Source organism: Taurulus bubalis, assembly GCF_910589615.1.
Source record: "Taurulus bubalis genome assembly, chromosome: 16".
NCBI lineage: Eukaryota > Metazoa > Chordata > Actinopteri > Perciformes > Cottidae > Taurulus > Taurulus bubalis.
In genome coordinates, this window is record NC_136604.1 from 12,415,627 (window position 1) to 12,438,379 (window position 22,753).

The 22,753-nt window shown below is 43.8% G+C and overlaps 2 protein-coding genes across 2 annotated transcripts in view; both read left to right on the forward strand.

Annotated features, from left to right (window-relative positions):
* The window catches only part of clasp2 (cytoplasmic linker associated protein 2), a gene marked incomplete at its 5' end in the record, with an annotated part of 53,555 nt that extends 46,168 nt beyond the window's left edge, over window positions 1–7,387 (forward strand). Inside the window, 10 exons of the mRNA XM_079232222.1 lie at window positions 824–967; window positions 1,139–1,282; window positions 1,406–1,512; window positions 2,135–2,276; window positions 4,436–4,631; window positions 4,743–4,936; window positions 5,033–5,161; window positions 5,888–6,094; window positions 6,284–6,400; window positions 6,795–7,387. Coding sequence (XP_079088348.1) covers window positions 824–967; window positions 1,139–1,282; window positions 1,406–1,512; window positions 2,135–2,276; window positions 4,436–4,631; window positions 4,743–4,936; window positions 5,033–5,161; window positions 5,888–6,094; window positions 6,284–6,400; window positions 6,795–6,872 — 1,458 coding nt within the window. The 3' untranslated portion in view covers window positions 6,873–7,387. The remainder of the gene's footprint in view (window positions 1–823; window positions 968–1,138; window positions 1,283–1,405; window positions 1,513–2,134; window positions 2,277–4,435; window positions 4,632–4,742; window positions 4,937–5,032; window positions 5,162–5,887; window positions 6,095–6,283; window positions 6,401–6,794) is intronic.
* A 3,600-nt stretch (window positions 7,388–10,987) lies between these two features.
* ubp1 (upstream binding protein 1) lies at window positions 10,988–22,525 on the forward strand. The gene is made up of 16 exons (XM_079231496.1): window positions 10,988–11,121; window positions 13,572–13,723; window positions 14,892–14,968; window positions 15,100–15,205; window positions 15,295–15,401; window positions 15,540–15,692; window positions 15,802–15,912; window positions 17,244–17,351; window positions 17,643–17,746; window positions 17,830–17,926; window positions 18,153–18,246; window positions 18,343–18,433; window positions 18,538–18,656; window positions 18,763–18,905; window positions 19,581–19,632; window positions 20,261–22,525. The coding sequence occupies exons 1-16, from the start codon at window positions 11,006–11,008 to the stop codon at window positions 20,296–20,298; spliced, it is 1,668 nt and encodes a 555-aa protein (XP_079087622.1). The 5' UTR covers window positions 10,988–11,005; the 3' UTR covers window positions 20,299–22,525.
* The last annotated feature ends 228 nt before the right edge of the window (window positions 22,526–22,753 follow it).

Sequence of the window (22,753 nt, forward strand, 5' to 3'; positions counted from 1 at the left end):
TGAATGATTACATTGTATATTACAGATTTTCAGAATAGCATCATAAAATGTAAATATCGCCCACGCCTACTTTCCAATCTTTTTACTCCTCTTAAACTCTCTGCACCCTCCCACCTCCCTCTGCTCCCTTTTCCTCTCTTGTCTGCCCTCCCCTGTCCTCGTCTCCCTTTCTTTCTCCGTTGGTTGACGCGGTGATTCTCCTCTTTCTCTCTGAAGCCTGTACGGAGCTCGTGTTGCGGGCGAGGCAGGGGAGGGTCCGGGGTAAAATTGTTCCCCCCCAGAGCGCGGCGCCACGTCTGCTCTCTAGACGAGCAGGCCGCAGCCTGGAGCCAGTCCTCCCAGGTCAGTGCGCTCCGGGGGGAGCAATTATTTGGCGCGCGCCATGCTGCTCAGTGATTTGGAGGCAGTTTCTGGTCCTTGAGGTGCATATGGAAAGAGATGGAAGAAAATCAGGGCAGGAGTCAGTTGTTGTGGCGTTTCGGGGCCTGTGGTGAATGTTTGCTTTTATCGGTTCCTTTGTTTTGTCATCGCTTTTCTTTTTGAGTGGTTTGTTTTCCCACATGATGCAGTAGTGCACCTTGATTGTAGTTTGCTCTTCCCTCACTGATTCATCAGATCATTTGATTTTCAGACCTGCAAGAGATACACAATCTGCTGCGGTTGTTCATGTTGTCTGTGAACATTGGTGGTCATGCGTGTGTGTGTTTGTAGTTGTGTTGTTCCTCTGTTCATGTTTTTGCAGGTGAATGTTGGCCATGCGGTATCTTTGTCATCAGTCAACTTACTAATGAGTTGTGTATGTATGCACCTTGTTGTATTACAGGTGAAGGTGGCCATTTTGAAGTACATCGACACACTGACGTTACAGATGGAAGCTCCGGACTTTGTGAACTCCAGTGAGACTCGGCTCGCCATCTCCCGCATCATCACCTGGACGACTGAACCCAAGAGCTCTGACGTCAGAAAGGTGCTAACACACAAACCTCCACCAGCTCAAAACATTATTCCCATAGTTCATTCTCGTGATATTGGAACGCACTATCACACCCTTTGATTTACTAATGCACACAAGCACAGGAAAAGACGATAGCGATTCCAAGTCTTTCTGACTAAGAGGGATGTATTTTGTGTGCTGCAGGCTGCCCAGTCGGTGTTAATCTCACTGTTCCAGCTCAACACTCCAGAGTTCACAATGCTGCTGGCAGCTCTGCCCAAAACCTTCCAGGACGGAGCCACCAAGCTGCTTCAAAACCATCTGAAGAACACTGGCAACGCTGCACAGGTAACAAAGGGGGTGTTTTGGACACACATGGTACACTATGGTTGTGAATCATTATAGTGCAGCATTTATAGCATACTTGTTTCTAACTAAACCTGATTTATGTATTCTTTGTCACATCCTCAGGCACCAATGGGCAGCCCTCTCACACGCCACACCCCCCGATCCCCAGCAAGCTGGGCCAGCCCGGTCACATCGCCCACCAACACTTCCCATAACACCCCCTCACCAAGGTAACACTCACGCACACTTGGAAAATCTAACAATAATTGCCATATTAGCATGAAGACAGGACAATATGTACACAGAAGACAAGAGTAAAGTCTACAGATGTGTATATGGATTAAAAAACATTAGTTACAGTGGGCCTCAGTGGGCTGTAGGACTGTCACAATATCAGATCTTCACTATACGATTATCACACCAAGATAATTCCAGATAACAATTTATTTTTTGAATAAACTTTGTTTATTGTGCATTTTTTTTCTCTTTTGGCAATTAAATTACAATACAAATTTGAGTGGCGTAGACTGTGTAACCATAACTGTACAAACGTCTGATTTAAGAGGCTTTTGAATTATTGACACAATATTATCAAATGTGTATTATTGACATGATCTCTATTACAGTTATCGGCACCTCGTGTGCTGCCTCTTTTTCTCCGTCTGTACAGTTTTTGTTGTTTTAATAAAAATGTTGGTCATCTACTTATCCCTTTTATCTCAATAAGCCCATGTTACGCCATATGAAGTATGTTCCAAACGTGGGGGAATGTTTGTTGACAGTTTGAAGACTCACTTGCTTAAATCATGCAGCCCTGGTTCAGTGCCCTTTTTCTTTCGTTTGTGTGTATAGTGCATTTGACTACGACACAGAAAACATGAACTCAGAGGACATCTACAGCTCACTGAAAGGTGTTACTGAGGCGATCCAGAACTTCAGCGTCCGCAGCCAAGAGGACATGAATGAACCGGTGCACCGGCGGGAGGGAGAGGAGGTGAGTGGAGCAGACTGATGGATGTAGTCTGTGTTTACGCAAGTGTACTCTGGTATGTGTCCAGGCTGATGTGGAGCCTTACAGTTGCTTATGTAAAATATTTTTGCGAAGAAAATACGTTTTTTTTTTTCTGTAATTCTTGACAACATCTTTTGGTTTAAGTGCAGTTTTACATACTGTGACATTTTCTGGGGATGAGATGACCTTGAGTGAAAACAAATGTGAAACATTTACAGAGGTTTGTGTGAAGCATAGCAGCCAAGATTCACACGCACGTAAAAGCGACCAAGCTGCCAACTTCTAGGACTTCCATCATGAAACACCACAAAGCTAGTTTCACACTTCATTTTTTGCTTGTTGTAAGGAGCCAACTGTTGTCATCCGACAATATTTTTTGAGCAGAACGCTGCTGCAAATATAATTTAGAGGCGTTGTGGAAAGTGGTAGCGATGTTCAATCAGTTCCTCAATTAACTTTGATTCCCTGTTGTGGGCAACAGTTCATATAGAGTGTCGTGCATTGATGCTGACTGAAATCTAAGTTGATTAATCAATTAACTTGCTCAGTGTTGCCATAGCAATTGATTTATGACATGTTTTTAAAATGTTTTTAAAACGCTGCTGTCAGAATTATGCTTTTTTTTTTGGGAACAATAGCAAAACTGATTTGTCGATACCTTATTCTTTTTAAGCTGTTTAATTCTGCCTTGACAAAACCGTTGCCACAGTGGTACACATTTTGTTACATTTTTTGTGAAGTAAATAGTTAATTTTTTCTGTAATTCTTGGGAACACCTTTTGGTTTAAGTGCAATTTTACATACCGTGACCTTACAAATTTGTCAAAGTTATAATTTAAATCGGAAAATGTCTGATCAACCAATAGTAAACGAGATCTGACAAAGTATTCGCTGTTAACTTTTGGAGAGAGAGTTTTTGCTCTCCGAAGCTCCAGACGTCTCTCACTTGGTACTCAAACAGTAATGGGTTTTGACCCTTGTCTTGTTTAGCATGTTTTCCATGACTTGCAAAGGTGTAAACACACACACGCACAAACATAGCTCGCTACATTAACTGTACGTGACCCTGAAATGTGATCTGTTGCACCGCTCCCCTGCAGTGTGGGAACTGAGAGGCATACATTAAGCGTTTATGAGACGGATGGCTGTGAACTTAATCCCCCAGAGCCACTGATACAAATCATATGTATTGTCTGTTATGATTATGAAAATCACACCGAGAGGATTTTCTCAACAATAACAAACCCTTTAATATTTTCACAAGTGCTGAGTTACTCTTCTTGTTCAGTTGTTCAGTCCAGATTTATGACTTTGTGTGAGCTCTTTGCAGTCCCTCAGCAACCCCTACCGCTTTAAAGGACACGCTGTACTCGAGGACAGAGGTGTGACCCCCCTGACATGTTCCCCATGAGATGCATCTGAAATCTAACCAGCCCACATGTCATCAGCCTGCCAAACACAACACACGTGACCTGACTCATCAAACCACCACTTATGTTTGCCACGCATTTAGTGGTTTGAGGTTAAATATACACACACAAAAAAAAGCTTCGTAACCCTCTTCACCCTCCGCCAGTTCTCAATGCGGGGGTTCAGCCTACCCCTGTTTTTTTTTTATTTTTTATTTTTTTATCTCATCTTGAGAACTACATGCTTTCAACAAAAAGCAAATGTCACCCAAATGTTCCTGGTCATGTACCTTGATGTGATCCAGAGGAATAAATCCGGATCGTTAAACTGAGAGCCTGTGTTCCTTTTGTTTTGACCATTGTCATTCTTCACCTGCTGACACAGCGTGCGGACCAGCATTTTTAGGATGCTTTTACACCGAACTTGTTTAGTGCACGTCAAAGGGATTCCGCTTGTCTGTTTTCCGTCAGTGTGAAAGCTGTGATGGTCTGGTTCAGTTTGTTTGTGCCATGAAAAGCAGATCAGACCAAATACAGGATTCTGTGATAGCAGACATGAATTCAACATCAAAAATGTAACTGCTGCCATTTTGGCTGTACCGAATGTAATGTTTTTTTACTGATTTTAACTTTCTGAATATATCTTGTCGGTGCTGCCTCTCTTTCGGGAAAGCAAAAACGATTTGGACTGCAGTGACAATGTTGGACTTTTTCTTTTTCTTTCATCTGCAGGGTGACAGCGGGATAGACAGCAGAGTGTCAGACTTTGTGGATGGAGGCCGCATGGCTCTTGACAACAAGACGTCCCTCCTAAACACCCCCCTGCTGTCGTCCAGCCCCAGAGGGGCCCGCGACCACTTCTCAGACTCTCCCTTCAAACACAGCCGCAAAGACACCAGCATGGACGACTCTGAGCAGCTCACTGATGGTACACAAACACATTCTGACAGAACCACACAGACACACTGCACCACTCAAAACTAATTATACGATAATTGCCCCATGTTTATTTTTGTTCTTGTCTATTGTCTCTTAACAGACAGCAGCCTGGACCAATCAGAGCTGGTGGCCGAGCTGCTAAAAGAGTTGTCCAATCACAACGAGCGCATTGAGGAGAGGAAGACGGCGCTGTGCGAACTGCTGAAGCTGATTCGCGAGAACACCCTGCAGGTGTGGGACGAACATTTCAAGACCATCCTGCTGCTCCTGCTGGAAACGATGGGTGACAGAGAGGTACACACGCCGGCTTCCTTTCTGTGATAACCGTGTGCAAATAGGCCACCGCATTAACGTCTTTCTTTTCAAATAACATCCTTGTAATTCTCCCAGCATGTGATCCGAACGCTGGCTCTGCGGGTGCTGAGGGAGATTCTCTGCAAGCAGCCCTGGAGGTTCAAAAACTACGCAGAGCTCACCATCATGAAGGCGCTGGAGGCTCACAAAGACCCCCACAAGGAGGTACGTTGTTTTTTTATCATGAGTACTTCAGAGAGTTGAAGAGATTATTAATTATATGTTATTCCTTGGTTTATGAATGAATAGTCTAAGTGTTTAGCAGGCTAAAAACATCTGCCACATGATTATAAATTGATGATATTTATTTCCAATGAGCAGATCAAATTAGTACAGATTACATACTGAGTGTGATCTCTGCCTACTTTATTGTTTAACAGCATCAACACTGATTAGGGATGTCAAAAATTACTTTTATGTTTGTTGAAATGTAATTTCCAGTAAATATCACAATATAAAACATATGTTCTCTGTTTAAATAGTACAAACGTCTGACGATAGCAAGTACAACTCACCCACCTATTCAGTGGTTACCACTCCAGTCTGATCTCCAGCACACAGCTGATGGCCACGTGATCTGTTTATATGACATAACGTTATGCTGGCTGTGAAGACAAGTATTACAATCCCTGCCTCTGTTTTCTCTGCCATCATTACAGTTGATATTTCAATATTTCTTATTCCTTCAATTAATGAACAAGACATTGTGTGACTCGTCATGCACACGCGAGGTAGACGGCCGCTGTAGTCCTGCTTTTTTTTCCTTTCAGTCAAATATAGATTTTCATATTTTAATAGCTGTTGTTTTTTTTTAGTATTCAAATATATATTTGAATTGAGACTATTTGTTGACTGCTGTAGCGCATATGAACTTTGTGTGTGTTCCTGCAGGTGGTACGAGCAGCAGAGGAGACGGCAGCCATGTTGGCCTTGTCCATCAGTCCAGACCAGTGTGTCAAGGTGTTGTGTCCCATTATCCAGTCAGCCGACTACCCCATCAACCTGGCTGCCATCAAGATGCAGACCAAAGTAGTGGAGCGGGTTCCCCGCGAGGGCCTGATGAGCCTCTTGCCTGAGATAGTGCCAGGACTCATACAGGTAGCACACATACAGACAGAAAGTCATGATCCAGCACTATTAAAAGTATAATAGTGGGTATATTATTTATTAAAAGTTATAGTAATTGTTGTTTTTATGTGGGTAAAACTAATGCACCTCTTGACATGACTCCTTTGTTTTGAACAAAGTGTCCTGCAGGTTTGTAATCTATTGTATCTGTTTGAACAGGGCTACGACAACTCTGAGAGCAGTGTAAGGAAAGCCTGTGTGTTCTGCTTGGTGGCCATTTATGCAGTGATCGGAGAGGACCTCAAACCGCACCTCAACCAACTCTCCAGCAGCAAGGTAACCTGACCTGTCAACATTTGAGACGAGGACTAAGCACAAGCCAGTTGGCCCCAAAATGTGTAGTTTCTCATCCGTGTGATCATGCAAGCTTCTTATGTGTTTGCACGCCAAGTTATGACATTTTTAACAGGTTTAAATCAGTTTTGAACACGTTAATATATGGGAGTAAACACCTTTTACGTGTTCTAGAGAGAAACCAGTGTGATCTTTTGTTGTAATTTCATACAAAATCATAGCACTTCTATCTTTATAATGTGTCTATTGAAACTAAAATATGAAACAGTTTTGAGCCAACAGGCTTGCGATCCAGATTTTCATCATGTATGACTTCCTTTCAACCTCATACGCATACTTTTACACCTCTATCCTCGGTCTGTTTTTCTGTCCGCAGCTGAAGCTGTTGAATCTGTACATCAAGCGCGCCCAGTCTGGCTCGAGCGGCAGTGAACCTCCAACTGAGGGCCTATAGGAGACATGGCGCACTCCCACAGAACTCCAACTCTGCCCACCTAACATAAACATCAGTTCATGAACTCACACCAACACAGGCCGAGAACAAAACTGACATCCTAACACTGTCACCGGAGCAAACTACTTACAACCACACGTTCGCTGAACTCTGGCCAGCAGATTCTAACGCACACACACAGGAACACACACGCACACGCACACACACACGCACACACACACGCACACACACACGTACACACAGTCCTCATTCATTTCCTGCCCCACTTCTTCTGACCATCGCTGAGGATCCACCCTGATCCCAGACTGAGCTGAACCCTTAAATATATACAGAAAACACACATTCAGTCACACCCAGGTTTGTCACTAATCACTCAAGGATGAAGATATGAAATGTCTCTATCCCGAACACTACAGTCCCCTCTCGTAGCATCTTGATGTCAACAGGAAATGCATTTGCATGGTTCTCATTTTAAAGGGGTACGGTTCATAGAACAGGGCTGAGACTAACGAATGGTGCCGTCTTGTGTCTTTTTTTTTTGAACAGTGAGTAACTGGGGCCAGGTAGACAGGAATGTAAATTTACATTATGACATAGTTTGGATTTATTTTACGCGATGAGGTTTTACCGCAGCAGTTTTTAATGTCTGGAGTTTTCTTTCACACACACACACACACACACACACACACACACACACACACACACACAAACACACACTTTCTCTCTTTCAAAAAGGTGCTGATTAGCCTAAAAGGTACGACCAACCAACCGTTTCCAGCACTACCGCGAGTCCCAGTGGGCCACGCCTGCTCATAGTGAAGACAGTACAATGGTTGATTCCAAAGTGAAGGAGATGTTTTATGCTTGGCTATGCATGAGACTAAATTTGAAAAATTATGCTTTATTGGAGTTTGATCGACAGTCCTAATAGTGTGACGGGGGTTTTAAATTAATGTGAACAATGTCCGCCCCTTTCAGAAAGATTCTTGGTGTCCGCCGTTTCTCCCAGCTCATCTTGGTTCACTTCACTTTTGGGCAACAAGGGGAGGAAGATGGGTGCGTGCTGCTTACTACATGAAGTAGACAGGATATGGCTTATTATCACATAGTGGATATGTATCTATATATGATATTAAAATGGAATATCCAATAACTGTGTCATTGAGGAGAGTTCCCTGGGGGGGTGCGCACCTGGGCCCATCCTTGTTTTTATTTTCTCTCTCTCTCTGTGTTGCGCTAGCCGTAGTGTCTCTCTCTCTCTCACACTTATTTTTTCTCTGCCGAGAATTTGTAGAAATGTATTATTTACAGCTCTGAAAACCAATCGTCATGTCAACCCTTTTCTCTTCTCCTCTTCATCGTGTCTTTCTTTCCTTCCTCTTGTAACATTCTAGTTTTCACTGTTGTGTTTCCTCCGTGCATTTACAAAGCTGTGCTTACATTACAATAAAGAACTTGTACAGATCATGATGAGCACTTCCTCTTCTGGTTTTTGCAGTGGAAAAGAGTCTCGTGGAGAAAGGGTGGATGGAAATAATTTTGGTTGTAAGCTATTTGTCTTTGTCTTACTGATCCAGGATCAGGAATGAACCCTCTTCAGAATATCTTCTAAGGACCCAGCTGTACCTTAAACCAAGAGAAATTTAAAATAAGAAGGATTAGTTATTCCAGAAAAGCTTGAAACTGCATAATACCTCTGTCCCTTTTTGGAGTTACTCTTCTCTGGTTTTTGTGTTTTGTTCTTGTAAAACACTGAATACTTTTTCCTCCTGGCATCTAGAAAAACATTCAAATGAAACTCTTTCAAGGAATGCCTCTTTGGTTAATCTGTTCATATCTCATGTCTATAACCTTTGCTAAGGGTTCACAAGAACACTTTGATTCACTTCAGGATTTTCATTATTGCTTTTATTATTATTATTTTGTACATACAATTTTGAAAAATAGTTCCCATCACGATCTCTTAAACCTCTTCAAATTACTTGTTTTCCCAACTAAACCCAAACATTGAACTACTATCGTATGTTATGAATGACATGACGTTAATGTCTTATGCAACATCACTTGTGCTGAATTTCATGTATGCGTCTGTTCGCGAAGCTGTAAATTGAGAAGCTGCTTAAGAGGATCTCGGATATAGCACCAGCCTGCAATCTCCTCCTAAAACTGTCAAGTCCATGCAGTCTGTCTTCCAAAAGTACAGTTTTAGAATACTTGTAGCCTACTATAGTATTTGCATTGTATGTTACTTTACACTTTTACAATGCGGCTATAAATAACAGCTAGAATTCAAAATGAAATACTGAATGGTGTATAAAGGCTGATGCACTGTTAAAGTACAAAGCATATACATTACTTATTAACTAGCTTACAAACTAATTAACTCCACTCTCACATTATTGCATAACAATCCAATAACATATTATATGTATGATGTAACAGTCTGCAAGTATTGGTTCACTGTGTTTGGTGTTTACTGTTTTACACTTAAGTCTGACTATTGTGTGTTGACCATGTCCTGAATTGTGTGAGAAGTCAGATAGGAGGGAGGGCAGTAATTAAAGTCCGATGGCGGGCCTTCCTCCTTGGGCAAAAATAGCGCGTGTACCCTGCTCGGAAAAACTTTACCTCCCATAGCCTTGCCCGCGCGCGACGTCCAGGGTCCGACTGGTGGATAATTATTGACCAGACAAGTGACAACACTCCTGCAAGGACTCATGCAGACTTATCTTCAGCACTGACATGAAACAGACAAGAGCTCCTGTTAGGAGCTCCTCGTATCCGGCCTGAGTCGTGTTTTTTACTGTAGTGACAGCTGTTCGGGAGACACGATGTTGTTCTGGCAGCCTTATACTGAAAACTTCAGAGTCCCGGAACACGGCGGCTGCCGTTACACACGGTACGAACCTCATGACCCTAAATGTGAAATGTGTATTTACTTTGTGGCCTCGGTTATGTCTTACTTCTCTATTCTATTGCCAAAATAGTTATAGTTACCAAAGTAGTTATTCATGAAGATGTACCTTTACATTAACATATGTCTATGTTAATTAATAACTGTTTTGGTATTGCTTTTTTACGTGTGGACCAACCTTGTCACTGTATACATTCATGACGTAGGAGGGTTGCATACATCTGCATTATTGTTTTCAAAGTCTCTATTTGTTTGTGTACAGTTAATGTAAATGCATGTATCATACTTTCCGGGAGGCAGAGCGCAAGTACAGTTGGACACAATGACGGAAGCTCCCAGGTTTCTGATTGGCTAATCCCCCTCCGCTGGGTACAGAACGCGGCCTCTGATTGGCTGAGTGCCGCCCTCGCATCCTTCCTGGAGGCTCAGGGTAGCAGCGGCGTAGGCTTCACAGTCGGAGCGACAGTCCGTACGCCGAGGGAGCCATGTTGATGCCTGGTTTTGTGTCAACCGTTGCACTTTGGATGGTCAAAGGACTGCGTCTCGAGGCGCGGGAGCCTTAGCGGTGATTCCAGCATCGCTATGAGAAGAGGAGAGCGGGTTGGGACGGTTCAGGGCGCGCCAGAGGAGACTCTTAGGTCACGCGAGTGATTCAAAGCAAGGGAAGTCGATGCTAGTTAGCCGGATAGCTCGGTAGCAACAGCTGTGCGGACGCCGAGTGGGATGAGCTGTGTGGACTAGAACTAAACCGTATTTTCTGGTTGTTGCATCTCGTTGTGCTGACGTGAGCTACACTGCTCGGAGACCTGGTAACAGCGGGCTGATGGGTACAGCGTAAGCTGCCTTTTGTAAAGCTAGCTAGTCGTTAGCTAACGTTAGCATGCTGGCAATCAGCTCGCACCTTTAGTCACGACTAACATTTGCTGGCTGAGTGGACGTTAACGTGTCGTTACTGTCGTACAGTATCCCAGTGGAGCACCGTGTTGTGTTGTCAAACGTGACCCGAGTGGAGATATGGCGATGCATCCAGTCTCTGCGGAAAGCTACCGATTCGCTTGCCCAGCTCGCCCAGCAGCGGCTAACGGGCTAGCGGCATAACTTTCCTCTCACGGGTGTCACGCAGAAACTGCAGAGCCCACTTCCTCGTTAGCCGAGCTCCCGTACCTGCAGCAAGCTGGCGGCCCTCCGAGTAGAAGCCGAGGACAAGGAGCTTGGGCCGATGGCCTGGGTGCTGAAGATGGACGACGCCACCATAGAGTCGGGGCTGGTGCACGACTTTGACGCCAGCCTGTCCGGCATCGGGCAGGAGCTGGGGGCCGGAGCCTACAGCATGAGGTTAGAGTCCGGGTCAACATGCCAAACCCACCTTCCTAACACATTAGCGGGACGACGGAGAGCTGTGCGTGTGTGTGTTGTTCCCTTTGTATACTGAGTGCGATGGCTTCTCTTCGTTTTGGGATTTGGAGTAGGGCAGTCATCGCAGGGTTCCACGATCAGGGACAAAGATTAAATCCTCCCAACCTCACCAAAGAAAAAGGACACGTGTTGTACTGTGAGGGACAAATGGCTTCTATCAGGTCGTGTGTGTGTTGCCAAAAATGACCTAAACTTTGTGTACATGTCAAGATAGGGCGGGCAAAGTCTACTGAAATGCCTTGTTTTGGCCCCTCAGACTGGCAGTTATTATAACTGGTCTATGGCTTTGTTTCTAAAGATCAGTGGCTTGAGGAGACACAAGGTTGTGATGTTATGTACACGGTGATCATTTCCTACTGCATTAATTATGTAGGAGACAAAGTATTTAAGCTTTATAATCAATGATTATGTCAGTCACACTACTGCTATATAAACTGCATAATGCATCAGTGTTATCTACCATAAACCTTTCCCTAAAAATATTGTTGAGAATTGGACAAATTTACAGATTTATATGTAGAAATGTCAGGTCAAAGAATACATACAAAAACCTTTCAATCTGACCAAGCATTCAATTCTAACTCTTGACACAACTCCACAGTAGTTAAATGGTGGTTCAGATTTTTCAACATTAAACGAGTTAATGTCAGCACACGGTTCACCATTAAGTTGCTGCTACAGAGCTTTTGATCCAGTCACACAATCCTCCTCAGCATCATGGCCTGTCCAGTTGTCATTGCATCTTGGATGTTCATATTTCCATTTCACACTCTTGTGTATATTACCCAAACTATTGTATTGGAAAAAGGGGTTGTTTTGGTATCAGTATTGACAGTACAGGTTTGTTATTGGAACACAATCTTATCTCAAATTTTCACATGACCAGCTCCAGGAGCCACACGGCCCGTGTCACGATGAACAAATGGAGTACATGCCACCAGTTTCAGGTCACTCAGGTGATTCCAACATTTGTCCCCAAATGTGGCATCTTTTGTTCATCAGCACTACTAATTGATAATGTGTCTGTAGAAGACGGATATGTTTTCAGTATTTGTCTTAATGGTTTAAAAAGGACTGTATTGGCATCAAAAGTGATATTGTTGTAAACCACCTGTTCAATTAGTAATTATTGGTATGTATGCACCGAATTGTGTAATAGGTTATGTGGGGTGTTGACATTTAAGCCTCCAGGACCTGCATGTGTCTTATCAGCTGTCTCCTCGACCATCTGCTCTAAACGTGCATTTATCAGTGTGACGCGAGTGTAGGTGCGTCTCTTATGAGGGTCTGCAAGTTTCCCAATACTCGATTAGTGGCATGTACGTAAGTAATTTAGTGAAAGTGCGGTGGTGTTGGTGGCTTCGGGAGTAGTGCTATCTGTGGGTTGCGGGGCATGCTTGGAGTCAGCAGCTGGTAGGAACAGAATGTCTTGGTGTGTTTCAGTGGAATCAGCTCAGATTTCAGGAAGCAGAGGTAGTTTTCCTGGGTAACAGGGCTTCACAGGGATGTGGCACTCAGGTTGGTTCTATCTGGGCACCAACTCTGCAGAGAAAACACAGCACCAGGTGATTTGAGACTGAATAAATGTTGCAGACTGCTGTTTAAAGGACCCGCGAGGTGCTGCAGGAATGTCTCAAAATTGACACTTTTATTTATTTTAAGTTTGGCTTGGGTTTAGAGCAGCATCATGACTTGCCAAAAAGTTTTCCAGGTAATGAGATGATCTGCATTTGTTTGCATGGATAGGACTTTTTACCCCTGTACAGCCACTGAGATCCACACGCTCAAGTTCGCTGTGCACCGGTTGACACTCTTGCAGCATTTGTCAGGGTGAGCCGAGGACGGGCTGGTTGTCTAGCGTGGCTGCCAAGTATGAGAGATAGTGTGTGTCAGCAGCTCAGGCTATCTCTGGGTGTTTTTGTTCATTAATCCCGCTGCGGCCTCATGCATACATAATAAGAGGTCCATTTGATCGATGGAGAGCCTTGATCACTCCTTCTAAAATAAGCCAATCCATTTAATAATTCCTCACTATGAGGAGGTAAAGTATTGTCATGCCAAAAGGGAGCATGCAACAGTTGGCACAAACACATTTTATGTATTTCTATAGATAACTGCAAAGTGGGAAAACCTCTGCTTTAAGGGAGGTCAGTGATTGTGTTGCCATCAGCATGGTATTGGAGATTCAATTAAAGCTTAGAACGTTATGTAAACATTATCTATTGAGAGGTCAGATGCACAGATTAAGCTTATGGTGGACAATTTGTAAGGTGTCCTTTTCAAGATTTTCTTTTTTTTGCCTTCTTTAGTGCATCACATCCATGCTGACTTTCTTTCTGTTTCTCTCCTCTTTCTTCTGTTTCTCTCAGTGATGTGCTGGCTCTGCCGATATTCAAGCAAGAGGACTCCAGCCTTCCTCCTGAAAGCGAGACCAAAAATACCCCATTCCAGTATGTGCTGTGCGCCGCCACCTCGCCTGCCATCAAGCTGCACGACGAGACGCTCACATACCTGAACCAAGGTGAGACTCAGAGTACATGCACTCCGTTTTGGTTGTACTTAGCCTTGTCCATTACTTCATGGCACAAATGGAGATTTACTTTATTTAATGGCACGAAAAGGGATTCACGTAAATGAAGGAACTGGCAAAGTCCTAATTTTAACGAGAAGCAGCAACATATGTGAACGCATGTCTTAATATGCTTTACTGCAAGACACGCTGTCAATTATTGAGCCAAGCTTTCATGGAATTACGAAGAATTTAACTTAATTCTAATAATAATATAAATGGAATTATACAGAATTGCTACTGTAGGAAAAATGCCACTTCAGGTGTTTTGTTTGTTGATGCAAAACATTTTCTAAACTGCAAAGAGGGCTGTTGGCAACATTACTGTAGCGCCTTATTTAAATGGCGTGAGCCTGGTTAAAATACCTTATTATGGCATTTCCACAAACAAAGTTTATCAACATGAGGCTTACCTTTTTTAGTGCAAAGAATTTAGTCATTTGTTGTATACGTAAGTGTCCAGCCCATGTTGACACAAAATATACCTCTATCAGATGGTGCGATGAATACTTGCTCCACAATGTAAATGAAACTAAAATGGATGCAAGAAGAGAGATGGCATCACCATGCGTCATCCTTCTGCAGCACTCTCATATTTTGAAAACACAGTGAAACAATAAACAAGGTTTGCCCTGAGTGCTGGCACTCCTGTGCATCAAAAAATATTAAAAGAGGAGGAGGAGAGGGAAAAGAGAGCCACATGGAACTGCTAACTTATTTTCTTAATGGGCTGTCGGGTGACGGTCAATCTCGCAGTACAATCCAAGACCAAGATTTGTCAACTTTTGTCTGGGACAACCCAAAATCCCACAATGCAAAGGGGCTTTTCTTGAAAGCAATACGTCGGAAATCTAGAGCTTCATCTTAAGCTCTACAATTTGAAGTCTGACACAAACGGCTGCCTTCAAGACATTTAAGTCTTTATAATTATACAATGTCAAACCATGTAATGTGCAATAAAATATAACATGGACGCCACCTAAATGACACAAAAAACTATACTTTTTGAGGATACATACTTACATTGACTCCCCTGTTAAGTTTTTAGTAGCTACTTTTTTTTTTACACCTCACGAGATTTCTTAGTGTTGATTTTGTGATCTCTCTCTCTTGTTCCCAGGCCAGTCTTACGAGGTGCGTATGTTGGACAACAGGAAGCCAGACGAGCTACCCGAGCTCAACAACAAGATGGTGAAGGTGAGAGGATCCTCACAGCTGGAAGGGGAAAAACTTCTACCTCTTACGTCAAATACACCTTATACCTAACATGGTGTGTGTGTGTGTGTGTGTGTGTGTGTGTGTGTGTGTGTGTGTGTGTGTGTGTGTAGAGCATAGTGCGTGTGGTGTTTCATGACCGCCGGCTGCAGTACACAGAGCACCAACAGCTGGAGGGCTGGAAATGGAATCGTCCTGGCGACCGTCTCCTTGACATCGGTAATGAAGCCTGACAAGAAATGTTTACTTAAACCGTCCCGTGTGTGTGGTTTGGAGTTCAAATATCTGTGTGTCTGTGTGTGAGACAGATATCCCCATGTCAGTGGGCATTGTGGAGCCGAAGACTCACCCCTCCCAGCTTAACGCTGCAGAGTTCCTGTGGGACATGAACAAAAGAACTTCTGTTTTTGTGCAGGTAGCACACACACACACGCCCTCATTCACGCAAGCCACACACACACACGCCAGCTCTCTTTTGTGCCATCTGTTAGAAGAGCAACTGAATTTCCACATCAAACACATATCGTCTCACTTGTGTCCCCGCTGTCTGCAGGTGCACTGCATCAGCACAGAGTTCACTCCGAGGAAGCACGGCGGAGAGAAGGGCGTCCCCTTCAGGATCCAGTTTGACACGTTCGCCCAGGGAGACTGTGGAGAGTACATAGAGCACCTCCACTCTGCCTCCTGCCAAATCAAAGTCTTTAAGGTGCACACTCATTCTCTCATTGGTGGACGATTTTACACCTCCCTACCCCCACATGCGTCGTCACTTACAGCAAATTAAATCTGTCTCTTCTTCACTGTGTCTTGTTTAGCCAAAGGGGGCAGACCGTAAGCAAAAGACCGACCGGGAGAAGATGGAGAAACGCTCACCTCAAGAGAAGGAAAAGTACCAGCCTTCTTATGATACCACTATCCTGTCAGAGGTCAGTATGCAGCTGCTCTGGACCGTCAAGCCTTACAGATACATGGCTTTAGCACAAACTAGGCTAAAGTACTAGCAAGCATCCTTTTTTTTATTTTCATTTGGGTGGTTAACATGTTAAAATGTATGCACCCAAGTAAATGAAATCTATTTCTGCAAAGCAGGCCACTCTGTGTTAGGTCAAGGGCCCTACTGGTGCTCGACATCACTGCCAACCATCTTGTCAAACGTGTATTAATGCTTTAGCCTTTTCTTACCATCCATTGTAGGGCTGAGACTTTCATTTCTCCAAGCTCAGGGTGACTTCTTCAAATTGCTTGTTTAGTCTATGAAAAAACTTGATTATATTCAATTCAAAATGTTTAAAACAAAAAAAGAAGCAAATCCTCACATAAAAAGCTGGAACTAGTTTTTGGCATTTGTTTTCATGATAGCGAATTACTGATGATTATCTTTTGTCACAATTGCCTTTCATTTTCTGCTAACCAACTATTGGATGAATCCATTGAAGTAAAAAAAAAAAAGGAGCTACCAAATTCAAATTATATATATTTTTTATTCTTTTGCTATTCTTATTGTTTTCTTTCTCTTATCCCCTCCCCCCCCGACAGCATATAGCTCTTGAAGTAAATTGCTGTTGCTGATGTTAGATGGGGGAGCTTCTCATAGGCACATCAATAAACCACCACAGCAATCTGCTCTTGAACTGCAGTGCATCAAAATGTGATGATGATACAACTTGACATAAGTCAGTGACAGGTGTGATGGAGGACCTGTCTCAAGCAGGTTTTCTCACTTATATATTTAACTCTGTAGCAACATGAGCAGAAACGATTGGCTGCTTGGAAGATGGTTTGTTGTCTGGTGTGCTTTGGGAAGGGGTTGGCAGTAATGTTAAGATGAAAACCGGTTTAACCCAAGTGCTGTTAATCGTTTAGCTACGGTGGGAAATCACCTTGATCCTAACGCATCTCGTCTCGTGATCAAGTTTGGTTTGAAGAGGACCGTCTAAACAATAGACACAGTCTGCTGTTTTTTACTGCCAGAAGTAAAGGTGGTCTTTTTCAGGAGAGGAGGCCCTCATCCACAATAAATCAGAGCAAAATAGTCAAATACACAGAAACACTACTCTTTTGATTGGGCTGTTAAGTCTTTATTGTTAAGTATAGATTACAATGTTTTTGTCACGGCTTTTATTGGTGGAAAATAAAGCATTATTGACGTTTTACATTGTCTACACTTGTATGCCACACTGAGACTGCCCGCAGGTTATTGGTTGTGTTTGTGTGTTGGTCGCTGGCTGGCTAACCTCTGCTGTGTGTCTGTATGTAGACGAGGCTTGAACCCATCATAGAGGATGCGGGTGACCACGAGCTGAAAAAGTCCAGCAAACGGACACTTCCCGCTGACTGTGGCGACTCCTTGGCCAAGAGAGGCAGTGTAAGCACCCTGCTCCCCTCTCCTCCCCATCACTCCATCCACAGTCTGCCCCCCTGTAGACACCTGGCTGCAGCCTGAAGCTAGTAGACCCTCAGCTGCTGGGAAGGAGACAGTTTAATGCCATGTATTTGACATTAGGTGGGGTGGAGACGGTGCAAAGCTAAATTCCCAATCCACCCTTGACTTTTCCACAACCTTTATGCCTTTTTCTATTGGGGAGTTGGCCTACAGTGTTTATTAAACCAGTGAGTCTGATTAATTGTGTATTTATATATCTGTGTGTCCCCTCAGTGCTCCCCATGGCCAGACGCCTATGTCAGCCCCAACCAGCCACCTGCTCCCTCCTTCACCTCCACCCCGCTGTCCACCTACACAACCTCCTCAGTACCAGACAGGTAAGCGTTGTGTGGGGTGTTTGTGGCTTTAAGCTGAGGTTTGTGTTGATCTCGCCTCTTAATTATCATTTGTTGTGTTCTAGTGACTCGTCCTCACCCAATCACCAGGCAGACCCTGGTAGCCATGGCACCTCGGAGGTTAGCCTCCACTCGTCTCACCTGTTTGAATTGGTGGAAACGGTAAAGAAATTACTGTTTTGAGAACTTGAGACCGGTGTTGATTTTGACATTTTCATTCTTTAACCAATAATAGAAAATAATTGTTACATCAGACAGTGGCTAAAGAAACGTATCATAACAACGGTGCGGTATCGTATGAGTCCACAGTGAGACTGAACTAGTGCGGAACGTAAAACTCGGTGTGGAAGTGTGTTGACAATGTGTTGTCTCTTGTCCTTCTCTGCAGCAGTTGAGCCCCACTGCCTCCATACAGGACGCACAGAAGTGGCTGCTGAAAAATCGATTCAGCTCCTACACACGGCTCTTCTCTCACTTCTCAGGTACACTGAGAACACACTACGCACACTGTACTAACGCACTGAAACATGGATGTAACGTTGTGACAGTGCAAGTAACTTATCCAACGTTTTGCCTAGGTTCTGATTTGTTGAAGCTAACCCGGGACGACCTGGTCCAGATTTGTGGGCCAGCAGATGGGATCAGACTCTTCAATGCACTTAAATCCAGGTGTGTTACAAAGTGTGTGTGTGTGTGTGGTTGTGTACGCCTGCATGAGCATTATGAATGGGCCCAGCCTCTTTCTTTGCGTTGATTTTTCTGTTTGTGTGTAGGTCTGTGCGTCCCAGGTTGACAGTGTACGTCTGTCAGGAGTCGCCCCAGGAGAGCCCCCTGCTGGAGAGACACGACACCAATGAAAATGGAGAACACAGCATTCCCTCTAGTTTACACGGTAAACAAGCTCTGTGTTTGACAGCAGTGTACCGCTCATGTTAGTCCATGGAGCAGTTATGTGCGTGTGTGAATATTAACATCTCTTCTGGTCTGTTTCTGTGTAGTGTATCATGCTCTGTATCTAGAGGATCTCACAGCTGCAGAACTGATCCGCAAGATGGCGTGTGTGTGCAGCCTTCCACTGGGAACCATCAACCAGGTGTACAGACAGGGTCCGACCGGCATACACATCCTGCTCAGTGACCAGGTACCCACGCACAAACACACAAAGGCTGTTTGCCGAACTGCTCCTCTTCACTTTAATATTTGGAGCATCACACTCAACTGTGGAGGGCTCTTTATTAAGAGGGACGTTATAATTAAACAGTTATAATTTAGCAGTTGAACTGTGGGATACACTCAAAACTCATCTGTAAGCAGGAAAGGCCTTCACAGCTATTGAGATGCGTTTCGTGTGAGCTGTCAAAAATACAAATTAATAATTGAATAACATCTGCAAAATGTTGCACTTATTACGATATGATGGGTGTCCTTCCTTTTTTTAGTTTTAACCTCACTTTCTGTGAATGTCTTCTTAATCTTCCAGTCCAACACACGGGTCGCCCTTAACATGCTGAAATCCAATAAAGGCAAATCAATCAGCATCTCGGCCTCTCAAATATTAATTTGGTATCTGCAGTAAATGTCCAGACTGTGTTTGAGACTCAGTCACTCTGTACAGAGGAAGAAATAAGATGTGCGTCACTACTTTGTGCACCATGACCAGGAACAACAACTCAACTGTCACTTATTTGCATAGGATACACATCTGTGCTGTACTGCGTCACACTTGCTTTTATATCGGTCACCACCAAAGTACCATGGTATCACTGTTTATTCATAAGTTTATCAGCCACATTTCACTGTTTTGTTTCATTTCCAGATGGTTTACAACTTGCCTGACGAGAGCTGTTTTTTGATCAGCACTGTCAAAGGTGAGCTCATACTGTATCGGTAGCCTTTAAGCCTAGTTTATGGTTCTCCGTCACTGTTGACCGTTCGAAGTTCTGCGTCGAGGGACCGAGTTGCTCTGCAATTAACCGCCATGCCGCCAGGGGGCTGTGGCTGTGTGGTTTCAGGGGTTATAGCCGAATTCCGGTCACAATAAACAATGGCGGCCAAGTTGGAGCGGCTGCATTAAAGTTGGAGCTCATCAATATTGAAGAGCAAATGCTTATATTGCAAATGTTGAAGCGCAGGCGACAGAGAAGACGTTTGCGGAGGTGGTCTGTACGACCACTAAACCGGTCGAGGCTGGGAAAAAGCAACTGCCGGAAATTACGTTCTGAGCGGACCAATCACAGCGCTTGCGGTCCGCGTCAACGCGACGCGTAGTTAGGATTTTTTGGAGGTGCGCGTCAGGCCACGGCTTAGGGGTCTGCGTTGACGGCGTAGCGACGGCGTAGCGACGGCGTAGCGACGGCGTAGCGACGGCGTCGACCTGACGGAGAACCATAAATTAGGCTTTAGTCTCTTGGTTTGGCCTCTACCGAGGCTCAGTAAATCCTTTATTTAACACAAATGTAATGTTCTGCTTTGTTCAACACTTGTCTTCCTCTCCAGATGAACTGGGCGAAGGACTCCATCTAATTCTGAAGTAGTGAGGAGGACAGATGGCATCACTAATACTCCACCCTCTGTTTTGGAGCAGAAGCCTCCCTCTCTGCTTGCCTCCACTCTTTCCTCGTACTTCCTCCCGTTCTCTCTGAACGCTCGCTCGATGGGAAGCAGTCAGACTGCTAAAGCCATGTAAATGTTAGAATCTGACATGGGTGTGTCCACTGTTTCATATTGAAAACACTATTAATGGAGGAGTTAAGTTAAAAGAGGAGAGACAGGGGGGATATGGTGTTAGGGGAAAGATAATGATGTATGTATTTTGATTTTATTATTTTATTTTTTGTCTTTTTATATGGGTTCCATGTGGATAAGGGGGGGCTCCAGGAGAGAGGGGAGAGTGACGTTCTGGCTGGCAGGAGAAGGAAAGAAAGCCGAGTTTCCTTATCGCTCGTTTCCCTTCTTACACAACGTGCTTAACCAGCACGAGGCCAGTATTTTGATAACCTTTACTGCTGAACAGCATGCGATCTCAACATACCTGCTTAAATGAGAATCCCAAATTATACTCGGCTTGTTTAACATTCTCGACGGGGTTGGCTTAATAAACTGTTTATTGATCAGCTGAGCTTGGCGACCCCTGAAAATATCCAGGCTAAATTTGTGGAAGTGACATCATTTGTGGATTTTGACACCAACACTAATACTTTTCTTCTTGGACTTTGTCAGACGGACTGAGTACATTAACTATTGTCACATAGTCGTGTGATTTTAGACTTCCTGCCATGTCTCTCTGTCTGTTAACATGACATGACACTCTCTTCATGTTTGTTCTGTTCAGCCTGCGCTTTTACCGTTTTGAGTTGATGCTTTATTTAAGGATCAGCTGTTCCTAATGCTCTCGTTGAATTTACTTGTTGCTGGTGCCATATTGGCTTTTTAGCTCGATCTTTTACTCACTTTCACAAACACAGTGCACATGCACCTCGTCTTTGACTTCTCTGCTTTCTGTGCTGGCTTTGAAACCCTGGTTTAGAGGAATGCGGTATCTGCCTTCTGGGATTTTGGCCATAAATATGCAGAAACAGAGGAACAAACCTCAATAGAAGACTGACATGCAGAGCATTAATGCCTATCCAAAAACCTTTTGTGATGTGGACCAAACGGGTTTTAGATTGATAGGCTTTTATTTTAATTTTTTTTGAGGCTCTTTACATCTTGGTCATTAGACGCATTAATAGTATTGATCCGATGGAAAAGGAAACCCTTGCTTTTGCGCTGCATGTACATAGTAATAAACACTCCCTTCCAGGATCTGCTCTGCGAGTAACCACCCATCACACAGCGGGCTGGTATAAATGTATCACAGCGGTAGCCTGGTTTTAATAGTCTTATCCTGTAGACTAGAACATCTTGGCAGCTCCATATCCATCTTCAAACTCCTGTTTTTTTTATGTAGCTGAACACAGGAAGTGCAGGTCAGGTCATTTCCAGGGCCCTTTGAAAAATGACAGGAAATCTCACGTAGGTCCTCGGAGTCGCCGTTGGTTTAGTTGACCCCCTTTCATTTTGATACACAACTTCTGGCAGTGTTGCAAGTGCATACAGTTTGCACGCCTCTAAGTGTCAGAATGTGTGTGCATGTGTATCATGTTTTGTTCTTGCAAAGAAAACTTAATTATGTCAGTAGCCGTCATGAACTTTTTCCTGTTGGTATGATGAAACTGTTTTAGCTTGCTGTTTAGTAAAGAGCATGTGGAAGATGGGGAAAGGAGGGAGTGGGGGATAAATTTCAGTATAACACCTTGTTTTTCCATATTAGAGACCAAGTCTGCACTGAGAAATCACAAAACTCAAGCTCGATGTGTAGTCAGTAGTCCTACAGCCACACCCTTTTCTTACCCGCCTATAGGAGGACAAAAAAAGAAGAATGTCGAGACTAAAAAGCATCCATATTTTGTCTCACCGTGCGCCAGAGCCAGGACTGTAGCGCTTGTGGTGTTTACAAGGACACGAGTACCACAGCACAGTAAACTGTGTTCAGTAACAGAGCGGATGTGATACCACGTCAGGCTGACTCTGGTGAGCAGCGTTGGTCCCCTGAAGGCCTGACCAATCATCTTGTCTGTCTGTGTGACTGAGTGTGTGTGTGTGTGTGTGTGAGAGACTGTGGGCACGAGAGGTGACCACTGTTCATGTACAGCCTAATGTCAATGATGATGCTTCTCGTGTGCACAGTATCGTATGCTGGAGATGTACACAACCACATGTGCTGGGAATAAATGATTTCATAACTTTATCTGGTGTCCTGCTATATTATTTGTCCCTTTTTGTAACGTATTTTTTAAATTTTGTATTACTCAAGACGACAGAGAAAAGGCATAGTTGTCTAAGCTCTTCACTGAAAAGGAATATAAATGCAACTTTTTTTTGTGCACCCATCTTTCACAAGTTTACATTTTTAGACCTATTTTCTCTATGCACATAAAAAGCTTGTTT